At 42.8% G+C, this 23910-nt stretch overlaps 1 protein-coding gene across 1 annotated transcript in view; it reads left to right on the plus strand.

Moving 5' to 3' along the window:
- Positions 1-4029: 4029 nt before the first annotated feature.
- The window catches only part of yeats2 (YEATS domain containing 2), a 64956-nt gene continuing 45075 nt past the window's right edge, over positions 4030-23910 (plus strand). Inside the window, exons 1-10 of the mRNA XM_014192065.3 lie at positions 4030-4309; positions 5134-5239; positions 5408-5505; positions 9696-9788; positions 9889-10122; positions 10412-10545; positions 13175-13336; positions 22260-22371; positions 22735-22779; positions 22958-23156. Of these exons, the coding sequence (XP_014047540.3) occupies positions 5140-5239; positions 5408-5505; positions 9696-9788; positions 9889-10122; positions 10412-10545; positions 13175-13336; positions 22260-22371; positions 22735-22779; positions 22958-23156 (1177 nt within the window). The 5' untranslated portion in view covers positions 4030-4309; positions 5134-5139. The remainder of the gene's footprint in view (positions 4310-5133; positions 5240-5407; positions 5506-9695; positions 9789-9888; positions 10123-10411; positions 10546-13174; positions 13337-22259; positions 22372-22734; positions 22780-22957; positions 23157-23910) is intronic.

Raw genomic sequence — 23910 nt, forward strand, 5'->3', positions numbered from 1 at the left:
GGTAAAGTCAGTTGATTGAAAAATAAAAAGAGAGCATCACACTCTAGGAGCTCAGATGCAATAATTGAATAACTTAAAACCAACGTTTCGACAGACAAGCTGTCTTCATCAGAGTATAGACATCGTGTCTGTAGGAAACGTTGGTTATAGATTATTAAATTATTGTGTCTGAACTCCTAGAGTGTGCGTCTCTCCTTTTCTTTTTCAAGTGTTCTACTCCGCTAGCCAGCACCTCACCTAAACAGGTGTGTGTTTCTTTCACCTCCAAATTCAATTGATTGGACATGATTTGGAAAGGCACACACCTGTCTCTATAAGTTGACAGTGCATGTCAGAGCAAAAACCAAGCCATGAGGTCAAAGGAATTGTCTGTAGAGCTCCGAGACAGGATTCTGTTGATGCACAGATCTGGGGAGGGCCTTGGTCAGGGTAGTGGCCAAGAACCTGATGGTCACTCTGACAGAGCTCCAGAGTTCCTCTGTGAAGATAGGAGAACCTTCCAGAAGGATAACCATCTCTGCAGCACTCCACCAATCAGGCCTTTATGCTAGAGTGGCCAAATGGAAGCCACTCGTCAGTAAAAGGCACATGACAGCCCACTTTGAGTTTGCCAAAAGACACCTAAAGGACTCTCAAACCATGAAAAACAAGAATCTCTGGTCTGATGAAACCAAGATTGAACTCTCTGGCCTGAATGCCAAGCATCATGTCTGGAGGAAACCTGGCACCATCCTTACGGTGAAGCATGGGGGTGGCAGCATCATGCTGTGCGGATGTTTTTCAGCGTCAGGGACTGGGAGACTAGTCAGAATCGAGGGAAAGATTAAATTAGCAAAGTATAGAGAGATCCATGATGAAAACCTACTCCAGAATGCTCAGGACCTCAGACTGGGGCAAAGGTTCACCTTCCAACAGGACAACGAACCTAAGCACACAGCCAGGACTGGCTTCGGGACAAGTCTCTGAATGTACTTGACTGGCCCAGCCAGAGCTCGGACTTGAACCTGATCGAACATCTCTGGAGAGACCTGAAAATAGCTGTGCAACGACGATCCCCATCCAACCTGACAGAGCTTGAGAGGATCTGCAGAGAAGAATGGAGAAACTCCCCAAATACAGGTGTGCCAAGCCTGTAGCATCATACCCAAGAAGACTCAAGGCTGTAATCGCTGACAAAGGTGCTTCAACAAAGTACTGAGTCTGAATATTTATGTAAATGTGATATTTCAGTGTTTTATTTTTTATAACTGTTTTTGTTTTTTCATTATGGGGCATTGCTTGTAGATGAGAGAAAAAAACTAACATTTTTATCCATTTTAGAATAAGGCTGTAATGTAAAGAAATTTGGAAAAGGCGAAGGGGTCTAAATACTTTCCAAATGCACTGTACATCTGAAAACAACTAAACAACAACAAGGATGCTAAAAACACCAATATTATGGAGAATAATTCCACTACTTTGGAAAACATTTATTATGGCTTCATACTTTATTCATGGGTTTCTGGTTTGTTCTTGGCAATTTCACATAGGCTACACATGTGAACGCATATGTTGCTAAACCAAGATGATGTTTCACTTAATGGATGTTTACTCTCATGGGGAACCATCTGTTGTGCTGGCAGTCTGGAGGTTGGCTACAACAGGGGGTGTGATGAAGGAGTTTAGGAAGTTGTCTGATCCTAGGTCAGTTTTGAGTCCCATCCATCCCAGAGCCACCTGGCTCTGATCCACCCTAACCCTCACTGCAATAACCCCCTAGGATAGGTTAAGGGTAATCTGATCCTTGGTCAGTTTTGAGTCCAAGTTTTGAATTTGGAGGCGAAAGGTGTTTATATGTTTGCAGCAGAGCGAGGTGATGGTTTCTCTTATATTTCAAGGGGGGAATGGAAGGATAGAACATGAGCAGTGGTATAGAGAACCAGTACCAGGTCAATGTGCTGGGGTGTAAGGTATTAGTGTTAAATATATACAGTACATGAAGGCAGTGTAAAGGGACTAGGCATCGGGATAGATAATAATTAGAGTAAAATAAAGAACAGAGTAGCAACAGCATATGATGAGTGTAAAATAGTTTGTTTGTGTGTATGTGTTTGTGTTGAGTTGGTATGTGTGTGTGTGTGCATGTGTGTTTGTGTTGTATGAAGTGTCAGTGTATGAAGTGTCAGTGTAATGTGAGTGTGTGTTTGCATATAGTCAGTGCAAGATAGGGTCAGTGTAGATAGTCCGGGTAACCATTAATTTACTATTTAGCAGTCCTATGGCTATTTAGCAGTCTTATGTCTCGGAGCCTGTTGGCTGGAGAGTCGATGCTTCGGTACTGTATTCCGGACAATAGCACAGTGGACAATCTATGGCTTGGGAGGCTGGAGTCTTTGGAAATTTCTTGCGCCTTCCTCTGTCACCGCCTGATATAGAGGAACTGGATGGCAGGGAGCTTGGCCCCAGTGATGTACTGGGCTGTCTGCACCACCGTTTATAGCGCTTTGTGGTCGAGGGTGGTGCATTAGCCATACTAAGCAGTGATGCAGCCTGTCAATATGCTCTCAATGGTGCAGCTGTAGAACATTTTGAGGATCTGAGGGCCCATGCCATATCTTTTCAGCCTCATGAGGGGGAAGAGGCGCTGTCGTGCCCTCTTCATGACTGTGCGGGTTTGTGTAGATCATGTTAAGTCCTTAGTGATGTGGACGCCAAGGAACTTGAATCCCCTGACCCACTCAACTACAGCCCCAGCGATGTGGATAGGGGCGTGCTCTCCCCTCTTTCTTCTGTAGTCCACGATTAGCTCCTTGGTCTTACTGACGGAGAGGGGAGGTTGTTACCATGGCACACAGCAAAGGTTCTGACCTCCTCCCTGTAGGCTCTCATCACCGTCGGTGATCAGGCCTACCACCTTCGTGTCATCAGTGTTGTTGCCTACACTCACCCTCACTGCCGTTCTGTCAGGAAGTCTAGGATCCAGTTACAGAGGGAGGTGTCCAGTCCCAGGTTCCCCAGCTTGGTGATGAGCTTGGAGGGGACTATGGTGTTGAACGCTGAGCTGTAGTTTATGAACAGAATTCTCACATAGTTATTTCCTCTCTTGTCCAGGTGGGAGAGGGCAGTGTGAAGTGCATTTGAGATTGTGTCATCTGTGGATCTGTTGGGGCGGTATGCGAATTGGAGTGGGTCCAGGGTGTCTAGGAAGATGGTATTGATGTATGTCATGACGAGCCTTTCGAAGCACTTCATAATTACAGATCACAGATAGTCATTTAGGCAGGTTACCTTGGAGTTATTGGGAACAAGGACAATGGTGGCAGTTTGAAACATGTTGGGATTACAGATTATTATTATTAAAGGTAAGCATACCACTATTGCCCATGATTCAATTCCCTTTCTTTTTATTCTAATGTAGAGTCATTACATCAAAACCTCAGACATTTTTGTCAGGTTATATAGCAATAAACCCACATGGATTTCATACTGGAGAATAAAAACAGTGTCTCAAAGGTTTATCAAAATCAATTTGTATCTATGACATCTTTACAATTAACCTGACTGTGTGATCTAATAAATCCAGTCTGTGATTCTTCTCACATCTCATCTCACCCACATGTTATGAACCTATGGATTTATATGTGATGATGTCATTTCAGGGCATATTTATACAATATTGTTAGGGTTACTGTACCAAACAGATGTGGCACAAGCCAGATTGTTTTCTATTTGATAAAGAAATAAATCAAGTAGGCTATGGTCTTGGCATTAGAAACCCTTGGCCACTGTATAGTGGGTTTACAAACTATTTGAAGTGGGTAAAGCTGACTGCGCCTTTTGAGGGAGAGCAAAGGGCCAGCAAGAAAAGTAAAGATGTTTCAATAACTTCTTGATTATGTGTGATGTGTTTTATGACATTGGTTACATTATTTCCCTATTTCTTCAGTTTGAAGCTTAAATTATTATACGGATACTGTACAGTGTAAGGCTGTGCAGTCTGTACTCTGTGCAGTCTGGATTATGATTCTGTTTTCTAGTGCCCCCCTCTGGTTCATCGCAGGAGTCGCAAGGCCCATCTGTTTGCAGGCGAATGCCATGGGGCTAGCTCGAGATTCTGCAAACCCAGCAAAACATTAACAAACATAGATAGCTAGCTTTGAATGAAAACTCACTTTATATAGAAACGTCCGCAGAAAAGTAATTATTAAACTACAGAAGCGGGCGTATCGGCTTGCTTGCAAACACAATTACAACACACGTTCAGCTAGCTAGTTAGCCTGCTAGCAACTTTCTCCAGCACGCCTCCCAGTTCCTGCACCACGAGCGTGAGGTAGGGTTAATTGTCGAACATTGGGGTATGTTGTGAGAGTGGGAAAACTATTCCAATATAATGTTATCGTAATGGGTAAATGTACCATAGATGACTGCATTGTCAAGTTTGGTAGCAAAGTGTTTTCACAAATCACTGGTGTACCACGAAACAATGCTAGCTAGCTGCTCGCTAATAACGTCGTTAATGTAGTTCAAAGGCCTTGCTAGACATCAGGGTCGAGTAGCAGAGTGATCCGACTTGCTCCATGTTATGCTAGGTAGCATTTAGCACCTTCATAGCTATGCTTAATGCTACATTTTTGCATAGATCTCCAGTTAGATGGCTGGCTAGCTAGCTAGCTAACTAGCTATATATATGCTAAATTAGAACATCTAGCTAGCCACTGTACATATAATTTAGCTAAGTTAAAAATATATATAAACATTCAATAGAATGCCATGTTTTGTGGGGTTTGTTGTTGGAAACGGGCAATGCTTTTTATTTTCTGTTAGCACTTATTCCCCTTTTGACATATTATGCTAGCTAACATGCTAGGCTAGCAGGTGCAGTGATTTCATACATTATTGTTTGTGAACTGCACAAATACCATGTAGGGAAATGTAATAAACTTCTAACAAGCTAGGTTGTTATTTGATTACCTGGAATAATATTGAGAACTCAGCAATTGTTGCTGCTACAAGATAAAAAGCTTACTGCCAGCATCTTCTCCATTTTAGTTATTGATAAATATATCTAGCATATATCATAGAGCAAGCAACAGGGACATGGTTTCCAGAGCACAGAGGTTGAAGTTACACATTGCCGTTGTCTTTGTCTCTCAGTCAATCATGTCAGGCATCAAGAGGAAGATTGAAGACAAGGACCCAGACTATGAAGACATCTCACAGGTTCAGGAGAACAAGCGACACAAAGTAGTGGAACAAAATGGTAAGACTGGAAGTTCCACAACACATGCTATTGTACTATTAAAGCCTTCCTGTACTTGTGCACTTAGGCTGTATGGACAATTACTGGTTCACAGTATCTTTAGGATGATGCTAACATGTGACATAGCTCACACTGTCTGCTTTTTCATACTTTTTTCAAACTTGCCAGCGAGGGAAGCTACGGTGCAGAAGATTGAGGCTATTATCAAAGACCAGTTCTCTTTGGAGATGAAGAACAAAGAACATGAGATCGAAGTGATCGGACAGGTAACTGTTAACCTCATCTGCTGAATGAGTATCATGTCACCATACATGAATCATATCAGAACCATGAGGATTCAAAAGTACGAACACCTTAAATGCATGCAAAGACAAACACTCTGTTTTCATGTTTATTACCTTTAATTGTGTGTAATTACAATATACAATATAGAGCTGGGATGATAAACCAACAATTACTGACACCGACATCACCTTCCACTTATCGAAGCATTTCGCTTACTTCAGTAATTTTCGGTGATTTTGCTACCCAACGTTCCTGTAGATTGTTCCACAACCATCATTTGGTCAACATTAATAGCCTATGCATTATGTTGACTCCTGCAATGAAATTATCTGCCTGTCCCTGTTTTGGCTGCTGTGTGAGCGAGCCACTCTCTCTTCCTCTCCCCACTGTACGCACAGAGGAGGAGGGAGAGATGCATTGGGAAAAATACATTTTTCAAGGCAACTACTGTTCTAGTTACAGAGAGTAGAGGCACAGCTTTCTGTGAGTATATCATGTACAGTTGAAGTTGGAAGTTTACATTTAAACTCAGTTTTTCAAAATTCCTGACATTTAATCCTAGTTAAAGTTCCCTGTCTTAGGTCTGTTAGGATCACCACTTTATTTTAAGAATGTGAAATGTCAGAATAATAGTAGAGAGAATGATTTATTTCAGCTTTTATTTCTTTCATCACATTCCCAGTGGGTCAGAAGTTTACATGCACTCAATTAGTAGTTGGTAGCATTGCCTTTAAATTGTTTAACTTGGGGTCAAATGTTTCGGGTAGCCTTCCACAAGCTTCCCACAATAAGTTGGGTGAATCTTGGCCCATTCCTCCTGACAGAGCTGGTGTAACTGAGTCAGGTTCATAGGCCTCCTTGCTCGCACATGCTTTTTCAGTTCTGCCCACAAATTTTCTATAGGATTGAGGTCAGGGCTTTCTGATGGCCACTCCAATGCCTTGAATTTGTCCTTAAGCCATTTTGGAAGTATGCTTTGGGTCATTGTCCATTTGGAAGACCCATTTGCGACCAAGCTTTAACTTCCTGACTGATGTCTTGAGATGTTGCTTCAATATATCTACATAATTTTCCTAACTCATGATGCCATCTATTTTGTGAAGTGCACCAGTCCCTCCTGCAGCAAAGCACCCCCACAACATGATGCTGCCACCCCCGTGCTTCACGGTTGGGATGGTGTTCGTCAGCTTGCAAGCATTTTCCCTCCAAATATAACGATGGTCATTATGGCCAAACAGTTCTATTTTTGTTTCATCAGACCAGAGGACATTTCTCCAAAAAAGTACGATCTTTGTCCCCATGTGCAGTTGCGAACCTTAGTCTGGCTTTTTTATGGCGGTTTTGGAGCAGTGGCTTCTTCCTTGATGAGCGGCCTTTCAGGTTATGTCGATATAGGACTCGTTTTACTGTGAATATTGATACTTTTGTACCTTTTTCCTCCAGCATCTTCACAAGGTCTTTTGCTGCTGTTCTGGGATTGGTTTGCACGTTTCGCACCAAAGTACGTTCATTTCTAGGAGACAGATCTCGTCTCCTTCCTGAGCGGTATGACGGCTGCGTGATCCCATGGTGTTTATACTTGCGTACTATTGTTTGTACAGATGGCACCTTCAGGCATTTGGAAATTGCTCCCAAGGATGAACCAGACTTTTTTCTGAGGTCTTGGGTGATTTCTTTTGATTTTCCCATGATGTCAAGCAAAGAGGCACTGAGTTTGAAGGTAGTCCTTGAAATACATCCACAGGTACACTTCCAGTTGACCCAAATGATGTCAATTAGCCTATCAGAAGCTTCTAAAGCCATGATATCATTTTCTGGAATTGTCCAAGCTGTTTGAAGGCACAGTCAACTTAGTGTATGTAAACTTCTGACCCACTGGAATTGTGATACAGTGAATTATAATCTGAAATAATCTGTCTGTAAACAATTGTTGGAAAAATTACTCGTGTCATGCACAAAGTAGATGTCGTAACCGACTTGCCAAAACTATAGTTTGTGAACAATACATTTGTGGAGTGGTTGAAAAACGAGTTTTAATGAGTGTATGTAAACTTCTGACTTCAACTGTATTTCTCACCTCTTAATATTGAGTTCATAGTACTAAGGTTTGGCGATGTCAACCTTGTGATTATGTACCCATAAAACATAGTGATATATAATAATAATTATAGTAATGATAATACATTGGACTTATATAGTGCTTTTCAAGGACCCATAAAAGAAAAAACAAAATAGGAGTCAAAACTAAACATGACTAAACAATACATGAATAAAGAGAGGGGTGGGCTCAAAGAAGGGAAAGAGTGTGATGTATTAGTGTATGGGGAGGGTTGGGATTTGGATACGAACCCGGTATGGGGTCGAGATTGGGGTTAGGATTCAAACCCGGTTTAGGGTAAGAGGTAGGGTAAGGGTTTGGTTAGGGTGCTGCTCAGTATGGTGAAGAGAGGAGTGTATTTTCTGGGGGGGGGATTAAGAGTATACGGTGCATTCGGAAAGTATTCAGACCCCTTCACTTTTTCCACATTTTGTTACGTTACAGCCTTATTCTAAAATGGATTAAATAAATCATTTTCCTTATCAGTCTACACACAATACCCCATAATGACAGAGAAAACTGTTTTTTAATAATTTTTTTGCAAATCTATATAGCACATTTATTGAAATAGGCTACAGCAAATAGGAATTGGCAAATTACTCACAATGTCACTTGTATGCGGCCCTGCTGTGCACTGCGAGACTCAGTCAAGTTCAAATCAAATTCTTCTTAGTCTATCTGTTGTTTACAAACAGTGGAATGCTTACTTACGGGCCATTCTCAACAATGCAGAGAGAAATATAGAAAATAATACACAATGAGTATTATTGTGGACGGGGCACCAGTACCGAGTTGATGTGTAAAGGCTCCAAGGTAATTGAGGTAGATATGTACATATAGGTAGGGGTAAAGTGACTAGGCAACAGGATAGATAATAAACAGTAGCAGCAGCGTATGTGATGAGTCAAAATAGTTAGTGCATAAAGGGTCAATGCAGATAGTCCAGGTAGCTATTTGGTTAGCTATTTAGTAGTCTTATGGCTTGGGGTACAAGCTTTTCAGGGTCCCGTTGGTTCCAGACTCGGTTCATCGGTACCGCCTGCAATGCTGTAAGTTCAAAATTTAGGCTAAACCATCGTCAGTCACATTACAGTGTTATTGTAATATCGGCCAACCCTACATGGTACCACTTTACTACCTGAGTAGGCTATGTAGCATGGTTTTGATATGCCCGCGTAGCTGAGCAGAGCACGCCATTTGTCAGTAATAGGCCTACATCAATTAGCCTAGGCCTAGTGCTTGAAAGTTTTTGTCAGACATTGTATTTATTTATAGATGAATCAATTAGCCTACATGGCTATCTAGCAACAACATCATATTTAGAGTAATCAACCTATCTAAAGAGTTCCCACTTCCTCAGGTGGTGAATAATAGGTATAGCCTAGGCCAATATGCACAAAGATGTCGGTAAATTCATCTCCGCAGAGCCAGAAATAAATTGGATAATTTTGGATCCTATTTAGACAGGTTGCACATCAAAATATCAATCTTGTTTTTCCTGGATATGTTAGATGGAATAGCTTACCTTTTGAGTCATAGGCTACCATCTCAGTTGTCTTACTTGGCACTGGAAAAAAAATGGTATGTTGTATTTATTGGTATCGAGCAAAATAGTTACATTTATTGCAATATGAATTTTTGTCCATATCTCCCAGCTCTAATACAATACTACTTTATTGTCCATATGTTACAGAGAACAATGGAAATGTGTAATCTCCGTTCTTAACACCCTCAGACAGCACACATCACACATACAGTTGAGACGAGCGCATGGTCAAGCTGCAGTCCAGCACCCCTAGATGGAGTGCATGTTGTGCGGTTAAGGGCCTTGCTCAAGGGCCCAACGATAGGGGAATGTCTTGAGGATGTGAACCCAGCAGCCATCCATTTGCCAGATCAATTCCACCCTTTTTCCAAGGCCCGACCTGGGAATCAAACCGGCCACCTTTCGGCTACAGGTCCAACCCCTTAGCCGCTTGGCTACTTACATGCTTAAACTGTAGGAGAAAGGTTAATTACACGTTTATACTGCAGGAGAACGTTTCAGTGTTGCTGTTCTTTTCTCTGTTACAGCGTCTGAATGAGGCCAGGCGAATGATGGACAAGCTCAGAGCCTGTATCGTGGCCAATTATTATGCCAACGCTGGTGTACCCAAGCTCCAAGAGGTAAGGTTGTTTTAAGTCTAATTTCTTATTTGTACCCACTTTGTATTCAACAACTATAAATCCTACAACTTAATCCACTCTCCTTTCCTACGTTTACCAGCAGGCATCCAAGAGCGACCCGGCGGTGCTGAACCACCCGGCCATCAAGCGTTTCCTGGAGTCACCCTCCCGCTCCTCCTCCCCTCTCAACCAGGGCTCGGACGCCCACTCCCTGGGGCCCTCGGAGTCTGAATCCCTGTCCCAGCAGGGTGAGGGGCCGGATAGGGACGGGGAGGGGGCCTGGAGAGAGGACAGGGGCAGGCAGGAGCGCAGGCCGGGCCGCAACACAGGGAAGGTGAGTGGACTCTAGAGTCTTAAGTGGCTTCCTCTCCCCGTCTCCTTTCCTTCATCTGTACTGATCTGAAAAACCTGGTCAGGTATAAGCAAATTGCTTTCACCCATTCTGTATTTTCAGACCTATGCAGATGAGGCAAAGGAGCTGAAGAGAGGGAGGCACTGTAGATTATTGAGACGCACCCTTGGGAAGGCAACCATACGATGACCCTCATGATTATTACTGCAGCGGTAAAAGGCTTCTGATACACCCTCTAACATTAATACTATGACTGTCTTCTTTGTTGTAGGACACGTTTGGCATCCCGTCGTCAGGTGTCCTGTCGTCAGACGGGGGGGAGCAGAGGGTGACCTACCACACTACAGGAGATGAGGCTTCCAGGCTCTACATAAAGAAGACCATCGTGGTGGGAAATGTCTCCAAGTACGTGAATGACATTATCAATGAGTTTTTCAGTTTTTTTACTCAGTAGAATCTGAGTGCTTTTCAAGGCAGTGGTCCCATTCTTTTTTTTGACACAGTGAACTTTCTAAATCATTTCACAATGTTTCTAGTCCTTTGTGACAGATACAGGAAGATATGAACAACAGCAGTGTGTTGCAAGCCCTTGTTATACAGTTGCAGGGATGCAAACTCATAACTTTTAGGCAATATTTGCCGTTTGGATGTCTAAGTAGGTCAACCACATGAATCGTGTAGATCCGTAAAAAAGTGCGCAGACCCAAGACTGTATCGCCCATTGACCAATCAGAGAGAGACGTGAACAGATCTTCTCCAGTGTGATCCCTAAATATAATGGTGTATCATTCTGATATCGACATTTATGACTGAGCACAGAATGCATCCCTACGCGTTCTACAAATACCAGTGTAGAGCGTGATGTCAGATATTTCATATCATAATGAGAGTTTCATCCAATATCACGTGAAATAGCTGTGAGCAGCCATCCCACATCCCCTAACCAGCCATTAGCCTACTTAGCTGCTTCTCTCCGTCCGTTCTTTCTGCGCATCTCCATCAGTTTTGAAATGTTATTTAGCCGTGATGGCACGCCGCCGTGTACAGACAGCAATGCGTTTTCTGTTGTTATATCTGTTTTATTATTGGAGCGGCTCGCAGCGCGAGGGAGGTGAATACGTATCTTTTAATTTAGCCTGTAAGAACAAGCAGGCCAGTCGGACTAGGCAGAATGCTACTGCCGTAGAGAAAAAACGGAGCACAGTGACAGCCATGATTGCACCTTTACATCACTGAAAACCGCAAGTTTCTAACCCAAACCACCGGAGTTACCTTCTCCCCTTTCTACCGCGAATTGGCGCACATTTTATATACTTTTATAAACCCTGTCGCTGGCCGTTTTAAACTACTTGAGGGTCGCACGTTTTTGGTTTGATAGCAAACAACCTTGTTTAGTCATGTTACCTGGCTAGCTAGCTAACAACATGGTACTAATTGGCTATGCACAAATTTGAATGGCACAAGAAAAACTGAAAAGGGATAAATAGCCAACTCAAGGAGATGCTTCAAAGGTAGGATGCATATGCCTTGTCAATGTAATTATAAGCTACATTTTTTTACAATATTTTTCTGTTGTTCCTTAAATTCTGTTTGGTGCTTAACATTTGGGAGCATTGTGTGGGAGAGGGAATGAGAGTGGTGTGTGTGTGTGAGAGAGAGAGAGGAAGAGGATGTGTGTGTGTGTGTGAGTTGTCTGAAGAGTAGGCTAACGATGGTTTCATATAGGCCTAGTGTGTTTTCTCCTTACTGCCACAATGAAATGCAGCTCATTATGCATTTATATTTCTCCTGCCCAATCACAGGTAGGCCTTTGGATATAAGCATTTTATACAGTAAAATGCAGTAAATTGTAAAGTAAAAAGTGTGAGGGACAGGGGCAAACCCTGTGGTATCACGATACTACTTGCTTGGCCTGGTATCACATTGTTTGTAAAATGTTGGTATTGTCACAACCCCACTCTGAAAATAGGCACATTTTCGTGCAGTTTACAGATTTTTCACGTGTGTCCATGCAGGAAAATAGTGTCACCTTTTTGGGCCCTCACCAGTTTGCATCCCTGCAGTTGAGTTTCTCAGTAGGCAGTCAGCACACCTTGTTTTTGTGACCTCCCACCACAGTGAGCAGTTGGGTAACTGGGTGCCTGTCATGCAAGCCCAGTCAGAACTACACTATACAGAACTCCTGATCACTGACATGTTTTCTCCCTGGATCACAAGCCTGTGTTTAGCGGTTAGAGGGAGACACTCTACTAGAACACAACAAGTAGGCTATGACGTGTGTCATAACGGTGACATGAAACAGTAATTGTTACTTATGTCCCTTGATTTAACAAAGTAGCTAGACTCCATATCTGTAAAAGCTTCATCATGTACTAGCATCTTACTTTACTCTATGAAATGTATTTCAAATGTTAGCTACTGTTTAGAAGTTTGGGGTCACTTAGAAATGTCCTTGTTTTTTAAAGAAAAGCACATTTCTTGTCAATTAAAATAACATCAAATTGATCAGAAATACAGTGTAGACATTGTTAATGTTGTAAATGACTATTGTAGCTGGAAACGGCAGATTTCTTTTATGGAATATCTACATAGGCGTACAGAGGCCCATTATCAGGAACCATCACTCCTGTTTTCCAATTGCACGTGGTGTTAGCTAATCCAAGTTTATCATTTTTAAAAGGCTAATTAGAAAACCCTTCTGCAATTATGTTAGCACAGCTGAAAACTGTTGTTCTGATTAAAGAAGCAATAAAACTGGCCTTCCTGCATACCTCTGTGTTTTCTCATTGTTTTTTATTCTCTACTTTTCTCTCTTTCTCTCGCTCTTTCTCCCCGTCCCCCAACTTATCTTTCCTTCTTCTTCCCCTTCTCCCTACCTTCCTTGCTTTTTCTTGATATCTTTGGTGGTCCTACAGTATGTGGCTCAGTTAGTAAGAGTGTGGCACTAGTAATGCCAGGGTCCTGGGGCCACATATTCCTACCTAAAAACGGCTGCTAAATGGCTGAAATATATTATCTCCCTCCTGTCTCCCAGGTATATCCCTCCTGATAAGCGGGAGGAGAATGACCAGTCAACCCATAAGTGGATGGTGTACGTCAGAGGCTCCAGAAGAGAGCCCAGCATCGATCACTTTGTCAAGAAAGTCTGGTTTTTCCTGCACCCCAGCTACAAGCCCAATGACCTGGTGGAAGTCAGGTATGTTTGTCTGTGCGCACGTGTCTGTACTTTGGAGGTAGTGCTCGTCTTGTTATTGAATAGATCACTGGGGTGTTGTTTTTAAATTCAGGCCTCATGCAACAGCAAACAGATTGAGACTCTCTGTGCAACATGTTTTGATCTGATGCGCTACGACAGGGATGGGTAACTTTGATGGGGTGGGGGCAACAAAAAAATCTGAACTCATCATGAGGGGCAGCAGTGGCATGTGGGTCTGTGTACCCACCTCCATACCCACACATGCAGTCAGAGCCGGCCCCAAAGCAAAAACATTTTGGGGGCCCCCCTCCACCTTGCGGGCCAAATATTTTAGCCCCCCCCCTGTCAGCGGAGTGAGTTAATTTCCTGCAATTATGCACATTTTGCCATGGGGTGTAGAGAATATTCTGCAGTTTTAAAGCAAATTTGCAGCAATTCTACACATTTTTCCATGGTGCGGAGAGAAGATTTAGTAATTTTATAACACATTTCCTGCAATTCTACACATGCTTCCCTGATACATGCCATGTTAATATGATATCTGAATGAGAGTGACTAACAAAATGTGCCCTGCATGCTCGGTTGGTCATTTGACCATGATTACTAGTTTAGATAGCTGGCTAGACTAATTTAGCAATCTAAAGAAAGGTTAGCTGACATGGGCTAATTGAGTGACTGTCAGTAACTGCTGATGCACAGCCAAATTTCAAAATTACACCTTGTGTATTCTAATGTTATACCTTTCAACAGTAAGTTGAGACCCCAAATTAGTTCCTTTTATTTATTATTAATTAGGGGAGCCATTTGCCCTACCCTGAGGTACGATGTAGTTTTGGCCGTATTTACACCATTTTCATTTTATAGGTCAACAAAAGTTTTCTGAACAACTTCTGTTTGGCCAGACAACGATGTAGGCATAGCTAGTGCAGATGTTGGCCTATCTACTGTTAGACCAGGGTTTTTTCTGTATTAAAAAGGGGCTAAGGTGGTGGGCTTGGCAGGGGTCGTGGTCAGCGAGGCTGAAGTTTAGAGAACATTTTCTCTAATTTCTCCATGGAGCTGTGAGAAATCTTTGCAGTTTAAAGCAAATTTCTTGCAATTCTACCTATTTTGCCATGCAGGTGAGAGAAAACGTTACAGTTTTAATGGAAGTTTCATGCAGTTCTACATATTCTGCCATGGAGCTGAGAGAACATGCTGTTTTAAAGCTAATTTCCGCCAATTCTATGCATTTTGCTATGGATAATCCTGTGTTCTTTTACTCAAACATAATAACAAAATATAGTGCTTTCGGAAAGTATTCTGACTCCTTGACTTTTTCCACACTTTGTAACTTGATTAAATTTTTTATTTTTTTTTGCTTTTACATAAAGATTCAGACCCTTTACTCAGTACTTTGTTGAAGAACCTTTGGTAGCGATTACAGCCTTGAGTCTTCTTGGGTATGACACTAGAAGCTTGACACACCTCTATTTGGGGAATTTCTCCCATTCTTCTCTGCAGATCTTCTCAAGCTCTGTCAGGTTGGATGGGGAGCGTCGCTGCACAGCTATTTTCAGATCTCTCCAGAGATGTTTGATCGGGTTCAAGTCCGGGCTCTGGCTGGGCCACTCAAGTACATTCAGAGACTTGTCCCGAAGCCACTCCTGCGTTATTTTGGTTGTGTGCTTAGGGTTGTTGTGCTGTTTGAAGGTGAACCTTTGCCCCATTCTGAGGTCCTGAGTGCTCTGGAGCAGGTTTTCATCATGGATTTTTTTTTTTTTTACCTTTATTTAACAAGGCAAGTCAGTTAAGAACAATTTCTTATTTTCAATGACGGCCTAGGAACAGTGGGTTAACTGCCTGTTCAGGGGCAGAATGACAGATTTGTACCTTGTCAGCTACAGGGATTTGAACTTGCAACCTTTCGGTTACTAGTCCAACGCTCTAACCACTAGGCTACCCTGCCGCCCCAAATGGATCTCTCTGTACTTTGCTCATTTCATCTTTCCCTCGATCCTGACTAGTTTTCCAGTCCCTGCCGCTGAAAAACATCCCCACAGCATGATGCTGCCACCACCATGCTTCACCGTAGGGATGGTGCCAGGTTTCCTCCAGATGTGATGCTTGGCATTCAGGCCAAAGAGTTTCATCAGACCAGAGATTCTTAATTCTCATGGTCTGAGAATCCTTTAGGTGGCTATTGGCAATCTCCAAACGGGCTGTCGTGCCTTTTACTGAGGAGTGGCTTCTTTCTGGCCACTCTAGCATAAAGGCCTGATTGGTGGAGTGCTGCAGAGATGGTTGTCTGGAAGGTTCTCCATTCTCCACAGAGGAACTCTGGAGCTTGGTCAGGGTCACCTCCCTGACCAAGACTCTTCTCCCCCGATTGCTCAGTTTGGCCATGCGGCCAGCTCTAGGAAGAGTCTTGGTGGTTACACACTTTTTCCATTTAAGAATGAATGAGGCCACTGTGTTCTTGGGGACCTCGACACAATCCTGTCTCGGATGCTCTACGGACAATTCCTTCAACCTCATGGCTAGGTTTTTGCTCTGACTTGCACGTTCAACTGTTGGACCTTATATAGACAGGTGTGTGCACCTTTCCAAATCATGTCCAATCAATTGATTTTATCACAGGTGGACTCCAATCAAGTTGTGCAAACATCTCAAGGATGATCAATGGAAACAGGATGCACCTGAGCTCAATTTCGAGTCTCATTGCAAAGGGTCTGAATACTTACGCTAATAAGGTATTTCCGTTATTATTTTCAATGCGTCTTATCTATACAATTTTGTAATATTTGTGAAATGCATATTGTTATGTTTGGTAGCACTTATTTATTTTTCCTTTGCCTCCAACTCCTTTCCATACGTGGAACGGATGTGGGTGGGGCTAGGTCTACATAGAGGTGCTGTTTTCAGAAAATTCACAAAAGCTCTGACGAAGGCCGTTAGGCCGACGCGTAAGCTTATTAAATATCAGTGATACTATCAAGAGCAGTGTGCGGTTTCCTTTTTTCCTTCATCCCGTTATTATTTTTATACATTTGCAAAAAATTCTATAAACCTGTTTTCTTTTTGTAATTTTGGGGGTATTGCGTGTAGATTAACGAGAAAATGTTTTATTTCATCCATTTTAGAATAAGGCTGTAGCGTAACAAAATGTTGAAAAAGTCAAGAGGTCTGAATACTTTCCGAATGCACTGTATATACTTCTAAATTCATTGTTTTTGATATTTTCAATTCTCCCTCACTGTCTAGCTTTTATTTTTATGATTTTTATTTCTCAAAGATTCAATAAAAGAAATATATAGGTTCATTGTCTTTTCTACATACTTTATCTTGTTTTAGATGTATAAGTTGACACTGGAAGGGTTTTTCCATCCCATTTTTTGGGGTTATTTTTTATTATTATTTTACAGTTTGGACTTAGGCAACCTGGAAAAAAAGGCTACGGCGGTATGCCCAAAGATGAGGCCATCAAAGGGATGCTGACCAAAAGGGGGATAGATCTGAAGTCTGTGGTCTCAGAGGCCAATGCCAGTTTCAATTACTTACTTCTGCACAACAATGTCAGATGGCTCAGCAAAGGCAGGGTTTTGGAACGCCTTTGGGCCATTCAGGTGGAAATCAAAGCTTTCTTATCAGAGCAAAAGATTGACAAGGCCACTCAGTTTCTGAGTTTTTGGAAGATGAGTAGAAGACATTTTGACAGACATTACACCACACCTTAATCAACTGAATGTTAAGCTGCAGGGACGAGACAACACAGAGTGTGATATGATAACAGCGGTCTGGGCTTTCCAGAATAAATTTGAGCTTTTTAAGGGAGAACTTGTCCACTTCCCCAATCTTTTGGTGCAAACGCTGGGAGACAAAGATGTTCCCAACCATGTTGATTTCATCCAGAAGCTGATGGATAACTTCAAGGCTCGCTTTGATGACTTCATTGTTGGAAGAGAACTGCTGCTGCTCACCCAGATGCCCTTCTTGGTCACAAATGTGACAAAGTTGTCAGAAGAAGCAAAACCGGTCTTTCTGATGGGTAGCTGATGCGTCACTGCAAATGGAGTTGATTGAGCTGCAAGAAATTGTCTCTTTAAAGGAGCAGGCTGGTGGTTGTGACCCTGTCACTTTCTGGGGAAAGATGGTGCCTGCAGCTGATGTCCCTGTTCTCAAGAAACTGGCACTATACATCTTGACCATGTTTGGCACCACATACAGTGGGGGAAAAAAGTATTTGATCCCCTGCTGATTTTGTACGTTTGCCCACTGACAAAGAAAAGATCAGTCTATAATTTTAATGGTAGGTTTATTTGAACAGTGAGAGACAGAATAACAACAAAAAAATCCAGAAAAACGCATGTCAGAAATGTTATAAATTGATTTGCATTTTAATGGGGGAAATAAGTATTTGAACCCCCCTCAATCAGAAAGATTTCTGGCTCCCAGGTGTCTTTTATACAGGTAACGAGCTGAGATTAGGAGCACACTCTTAAAGGGAGTGCTCCTAACCGCAGCTTGTTACATGTAAAAAAAGACACCTGTCCACAGAAGCAATCAATCAATCAGATTCCAAACTCTCCACCATGGCCAAGACCAAAGAGCTCTCCAAGGATGTCAGGGACAAGATTGTAGACCTACACAAGGCTGGAATGGACTACAAGACCATCGCCAAGCAGCTTGGTGAGAAGGTGACAACATTTGGTGCGATTATTCGCAAATGGAAGAAACACAAAAGAACTGTCAGTATCCCTCGGCCTGGGGCTCCATGCAAGATCTCACCTTGTGGAGTTGCAATGATCATGAGAACGGTGAGGAATCAGCCCAGAACTACACGGGAGGATCTTGTCAATGATCTCAAGGCAGCTGGGACCATAGTCACCAAGATAACAATTGGTAACACACTACGCCGTGAAGGACTGAAACCCTGCAGTGCCCGCAAGGTCCCCCTGCTCAAGAATACATATACAGGCCCGTCTGAAGTCTGCCAATTAACATCTGAATGACTCAGAGGACAACTGGTGAAAGTGTTGTGGTCAGATGAGACCAAAATTGAGCTCTTTGACATCAACTCAACTCGCCGTGTTTGGAGGAGGAATGCTGCCTATGACCCCAAGAACACCATCTCCACCGTCAAACATTGAGGTGGAAACATTATGCTTTGGGGGTGTTTTTCTGCTAAGGGGACAGGACAACTTCACCTCATCAAAGGGACGATGGACGGGGCCATGTACCGTCAAATCTTGGGTGAAAAGTTCCTTCCTTCAGCCAGGGCATTGAAAATGGGTCGTGGATGGGTATTCCAGCATGACAATGACCCAAAACACACGGCCAAGGCGACAAAGGAGTGGCTCAAGAAGAAGCACATTAAGGTCCTGGAGTGGCCTAGCTAGTCTCCAGACCTTAATCCCATTGAAAATCTGTGGAGGGAGCTGAAGGTTTGAGTTGCCAAACGTCAGCCTCGAAACCTTAATGACTTGGAGAAGATCTGCAAAGAGGAGTGGGACAAAATCCCTCCTGATATGTGTGCAAACCTGGTGGCCAACTACAAGAAGCGTCTGACTTCTGTGATTTGACTTCTGTACTAAGTCATGTTTTGCAGAGGTGTCAAATACTTATTTCCCTCATTAAAATGCAAATCATTTTATAACATTTTTGACATGCGTTTTTCTGGATTTTTTGTTGTTGTTATTCTGTCTATCACTGTTCAAATAACGTTACTATTGAAATTATAGACTGATAATGTACAAAATCAGCAGGGGATCAAATACTTTTTCCCCCCACTGTACAACTGTGAATTAACTTTATTAAAAACAAATATCGCACTGGGCTCACCAATGAACACCTGCACCATTTGTGCAGATTCAAAGCATTGGCAGGAGACCGAAAGTGTAATTTCTCTCATTAATGCAGGGCTAGGCCCAGAGTGACTTTAACATGAATATTGCATGGCCCACAGTGACGTTCTGTGCATTCAGATTATTTTTGTTGTTGTTAAACTCTCCTTTGTTCTCCAGAAAATATGTGACCGACTGGCTCAAATTGGTCTTATGTAGCAAAATTTGAAAGTGTTTTTTACATTGGACAAAGGTAGAGACTCAGAGCTACAAAATGGTGTATCATACACTGCAGTTGAGGAACAACGGGAAAGTAATTTTTCTTTGAAAGTTGATCAACTTGTAAACTTACTTTTGTGAAAAGGGCCTTTGAATGTTTTGGCACTACTAGTAGAGAGCCCTTCTTTGTCTACACCCATTCAATATCATTCACACCCTCTTAAGCTTTAGCCCCACCCATCTCTTTAAAGGTTGATCCGAATGTACTTACAGCGGTCAAGCACCCAAGCTAACTTACTAGCTACTTCCAGACATCTAAGTGAGAGAGAACAGCTCACTGAACATTACTCGCCCTAGCAGAGGTGGTTATGCTGTTATGTTATCCAGAGTGTTGGTGACTGCAACTGTGCTGTCAGATTGTCCGTCGTAAATTCAGAGCTTTTCGCGTTCAGAGCGCTCACCGGATGCTCTGGCCGATGTGTAGGGTTGATCCGAATGTTCTGACCTCACAACGGCAGTCAAGCACCCAAGCTAACTGGTTAACATTGGCTAGCTACTTCCAGACACATAATGAGACAACACCCCACTCTGACCATTTTACTCTCCCTAGCAGAGCTGGTTAGGCTGTTTGGTGACTAACTGTGCTGCTGGCAACAATTGAATTAAGTTTTTTTGCCAACGTTTACTCTAGCTAGCTATACTATCTTAACCGTATACGTCATTCATGGTTGGACGCGTCTCCTGACGGATGCCATGGTTGTCCGTTTGAAGATGTAATCCGGAGACTGGTGTTTTCGCCATCTCCTTAGCTATCATAATCGAATTCCACTTTTTTCAAAAGTCAGTCCTCCAGAAAGTGGAGAGCAACGCTTATGAAGTTTTAATACACGATACATTTAAAAACAATAGCCACGTTAGACAGGATTACCTAGACATACTGACCAGCTCAAATAGACAGAAGCTTGTTATATTGCAGACCATTATCTCAGCCAATCATGGCTAGCGGCAAGGTTGTTGGCTTCATCTTTGGCTAGACCAACTAGGCTCATAATTTAACCATTTTATTCGTATTTACAGATGGCATTTCATATAAAAACATGTTTGCTATGACGTAGACGAATATGTTTGTTACTACGCTGTACGACAGTGCCGATAAAAGACGATATCCATCCGGACCTTTGCAACCTAGGAAATGTTTGTCTCTGGACCTTCTCAAATAGTAGTTATAGAAGGCCTAGCCAACATATAAAGACCTATTTGTTAACCAGAAAAGAAAGGATAATCATATTTCTGGGCTCTAGGTCTGGTTGTCCGTTCGGGTCCTGGTCCAGCTTTTTGGACCCGAGAAGAACCGTGTGTACACCTTGATAAAGGCGTCAGCAAGCTTCAGCTCGGCTAGGCGAACCAAACGAGTGTGCTCGCTACTCCCCTAAAAAACTTTAGCTTGAAAACTGAAAAAGCCACTAGTGCTGTTTGTCCATTTTGAAACGCTGTAGCCAAATAGTCCTCTAAATAGTCAGAATGAATCTACGTTAACTCAAGAAATCTGCTTTTCATTTTGACGTTTTTGCTTTGGAGATCTTAGTCCCATGATTTTACATCTAACTAAGATGTTTGGTGCTGTATTTCTCAATGAAAAAATGTGCATGAAAACGACTCGTCTCTCGTTTAATGACAACAAAGACTTTACTAAAGAATCCCTACTGTTGACCAATCACCGACAAAGGGGCGTCGACTTCGGCTTCCGACTTTGGCTTGCCTCAAGACATTTATTTGTGCCCGAACAGTCGAAAAACCCTTGCCGAAGTCCAAAACAAACAAAAACGGCACAAAATGTCTTCATAATACTGTATATGCACAAACTCTTCCGAACTGTTCTGCTGGGAATGTCTTAACACTCCCATCGTAGTAATCAAACTGAAATGCCTTGGAGTAATAGTGCCCCATGTGACATGAGACAATGCAGATAAACCTTCCAGCCAGCCAACAGGCGTTAGGTCAAGTTGCCCCTAGACACTGCTCTAAGACCAGCTTGCCCTTTGGGATTTGTGGTGGGAAAGCTGATCCTAAACCTGTGCCTAAGGGCAACTTCTGCAAAGAGCCCCCTGACGCATCTGAAACATATACTTTAATTCCTATGATTTGTGTGAGCAGTATGAGTCAGAAATGGAGTCAACAGTACACATGAGTCATGACTAACCGTGCTGACACACTCTTTACCTACAAACAGTGTAATCACTCAGAAAACTAATATCTAATACCTCAGAATAGTTCAGGCCCCGGATTACTTAGAGCCCTTGTCACGGCATGCAGGTTGATCCTGCTTTACATCCCCATTCCGAATCAAAGTATCAGTCAGTGTTTAAAAAAAAATCCTCAGCCCTCTGGCTGTTTTTAGCTGACGAGACACAATGGTTTTCAGTAACCCCGATAGATGCATCCTGACTGACTGAGCAGAGGATTCAAACTTACTGAACCCCACAGAGATGTAGCTCAAGCTCTTTGCTGATTCTAACACATCCAAGGTCTTCAAGTGTGGGAATAACACAAGCGGACACACTGTCAGCTCAGGCTCTGGGCCACAAGGATGAGAACCGCAGGCTTCAAAGAGAGAGGAGATGAGAGAGAAAGCCTCCCGCTCATTGAATTTGGGGTAGAATGTCTACAAAGAACAATGACTCAAAAGTATAGGGGGTGATGGGATACCTTCTCTGTCTGGCTGTATTTAATACTTAAAGGGGTAGTTATGATGTTGTTTTCATGGATGATGTTTATTCTCAACCATGGTGTGTCTGTGTGTGTGTGTCATAAAGTATTCAAAATGTGTGTGTCCCTGATCTAAGTGTGTGTGTTTTCATGACTCTAATTGTGTCTGTTGTTAGTGAGCCTCCGTTCCACCTGACACGTCGTGGCTGGGGGGAGTTCCCTGTCCGCATCCAGATCCACTTCAAAGACCCCCGCAACAAACGCATAGACATCATACATCACCTCAAGGTCCGATTGTAGATTCATTACATCTTTATTTGCACTGGAAACGCATGTTTCGTTCACAGAGGAGCACTTCGGTCTCTCTGCATCACTCTGCCTTCCATTCTCTGTCTCTCTCTGTCTTCCTCAAAAGAGGACTCTTGGATGCCAATTAAGTGTAGTGGTTCTTTAAAGTTGTATAAGTCTAGCTACTTGAGAATGTTCTAAAGGTTCCTCACAGGCCTTTTGATTTCATAAGTGAGATTCACTGATATGGTTTCTTTCTTCTTTTTTTACACAGTTTTGAATGTTTTTTTGTTACTCAGTCATTCTCTTCTTCTATATAAAAGTGCATAATAAATCCTACTGTCTCTCCCGTTCTCCCTATAGCTCGACAGAACTTACACAGGCCTGCAGACACTGGGGGCAGAAACAGTAAGTCTGTTATTCATTTACTGTGTTCAAACTTCTCTATCAAGTCTACTAGCGAGACACATGTCTTACATTTCATGGGACCATAGCCCCAGCACTGATCTCAAACTTGACTCGTTGTGTTGAATACACCGGGTTGTTTTTTTTACCACTGTGAACTTTGAACTTACTTTCCTCTCAGGTGGTGGATGTCGAGCTCCACAGGAACTCCCTAGGGGACGACTATGTGCTCTCTTCCTCCTCCCATGCCCACCACCACCAGCGTGCAGCCAGCCCCTCGTCCCCATCCTTCCTGCCCCAAACCCCGGGCCCTCTCTCTGGCCGCTGCAGCTCTCCACTCCCCCTCTCACAGGACAACCACCCCACCATCGCAGAGAAAGGTGAGATACATGGGAGGTTATATACATTCAAGTCTCCTTTTTACTCACCTGTTCTATCAGCTAGGGATGTGAATGAGACTTTTAACTCTAGTCTACACCAGGTCTCTCCCCCCCCCCCCCCCCCCCCCCCGGGTGCACGTTTTGGTTTTTGCCCTAGCACTACACAACTGATTCAAATAACCAACTCATCGTCATACTCTGATTATTTGAATCAGCTGTGTAGTGCTAGGGCAAAAACCAAAACGTGCACCCGGGGGGGGGGGTGCACGTTTTGGTTTTTGCCCTAGCACTACACAGCTGATTCAAATAATCAGAGTATGACGATGAGTTGGTTATTTGAATCAGCTGTGTAGTGCTAGGGCAAAAACCAAAACGTGCACCCAGGGGGGACCCTAGGACTGTGTTTGGGAAACCCTGGTCTACACCATAGAAGATCCAAACACACTGAACTGCAGAACATGTAGCTGTAACTGTTTCCATTGGAATTATGTCAATTTCTCCTTTTCAGTGAATCACGACCTGTCCAAGTGTGCCATGATTTTCTATAATTTCTCTTTTTTGTTTCTTTAAATCCTTCCCTCCGCAGGCCTATAGTGAATTATTGATGGTACTGGACTGGGAAATCATCTGTCTCTCTCACTCTCTCTCTCTCTGCCAGGATCAGGATAATTATAATGAAGATTATGCCTAGAGTGGATTTTAATGGTTATCATCCTCCTTCTCACTCCTCTCTCTCCCTTTCTTTCTCTTTATT

The sequence above is a fragment of the Salmo salar genome, chromosome 03 (genome assembly GCF_965601325.2).
Source record: "Salmo salar chromosome 03, fSalSal1, whole genome shotgun sequence".
Lineage (NCBI taxonomy): Eukaryota > Metazoa > Chordata > Actinopteri > Salmoniformes > Salmonidae > Salmo > Salmo salar.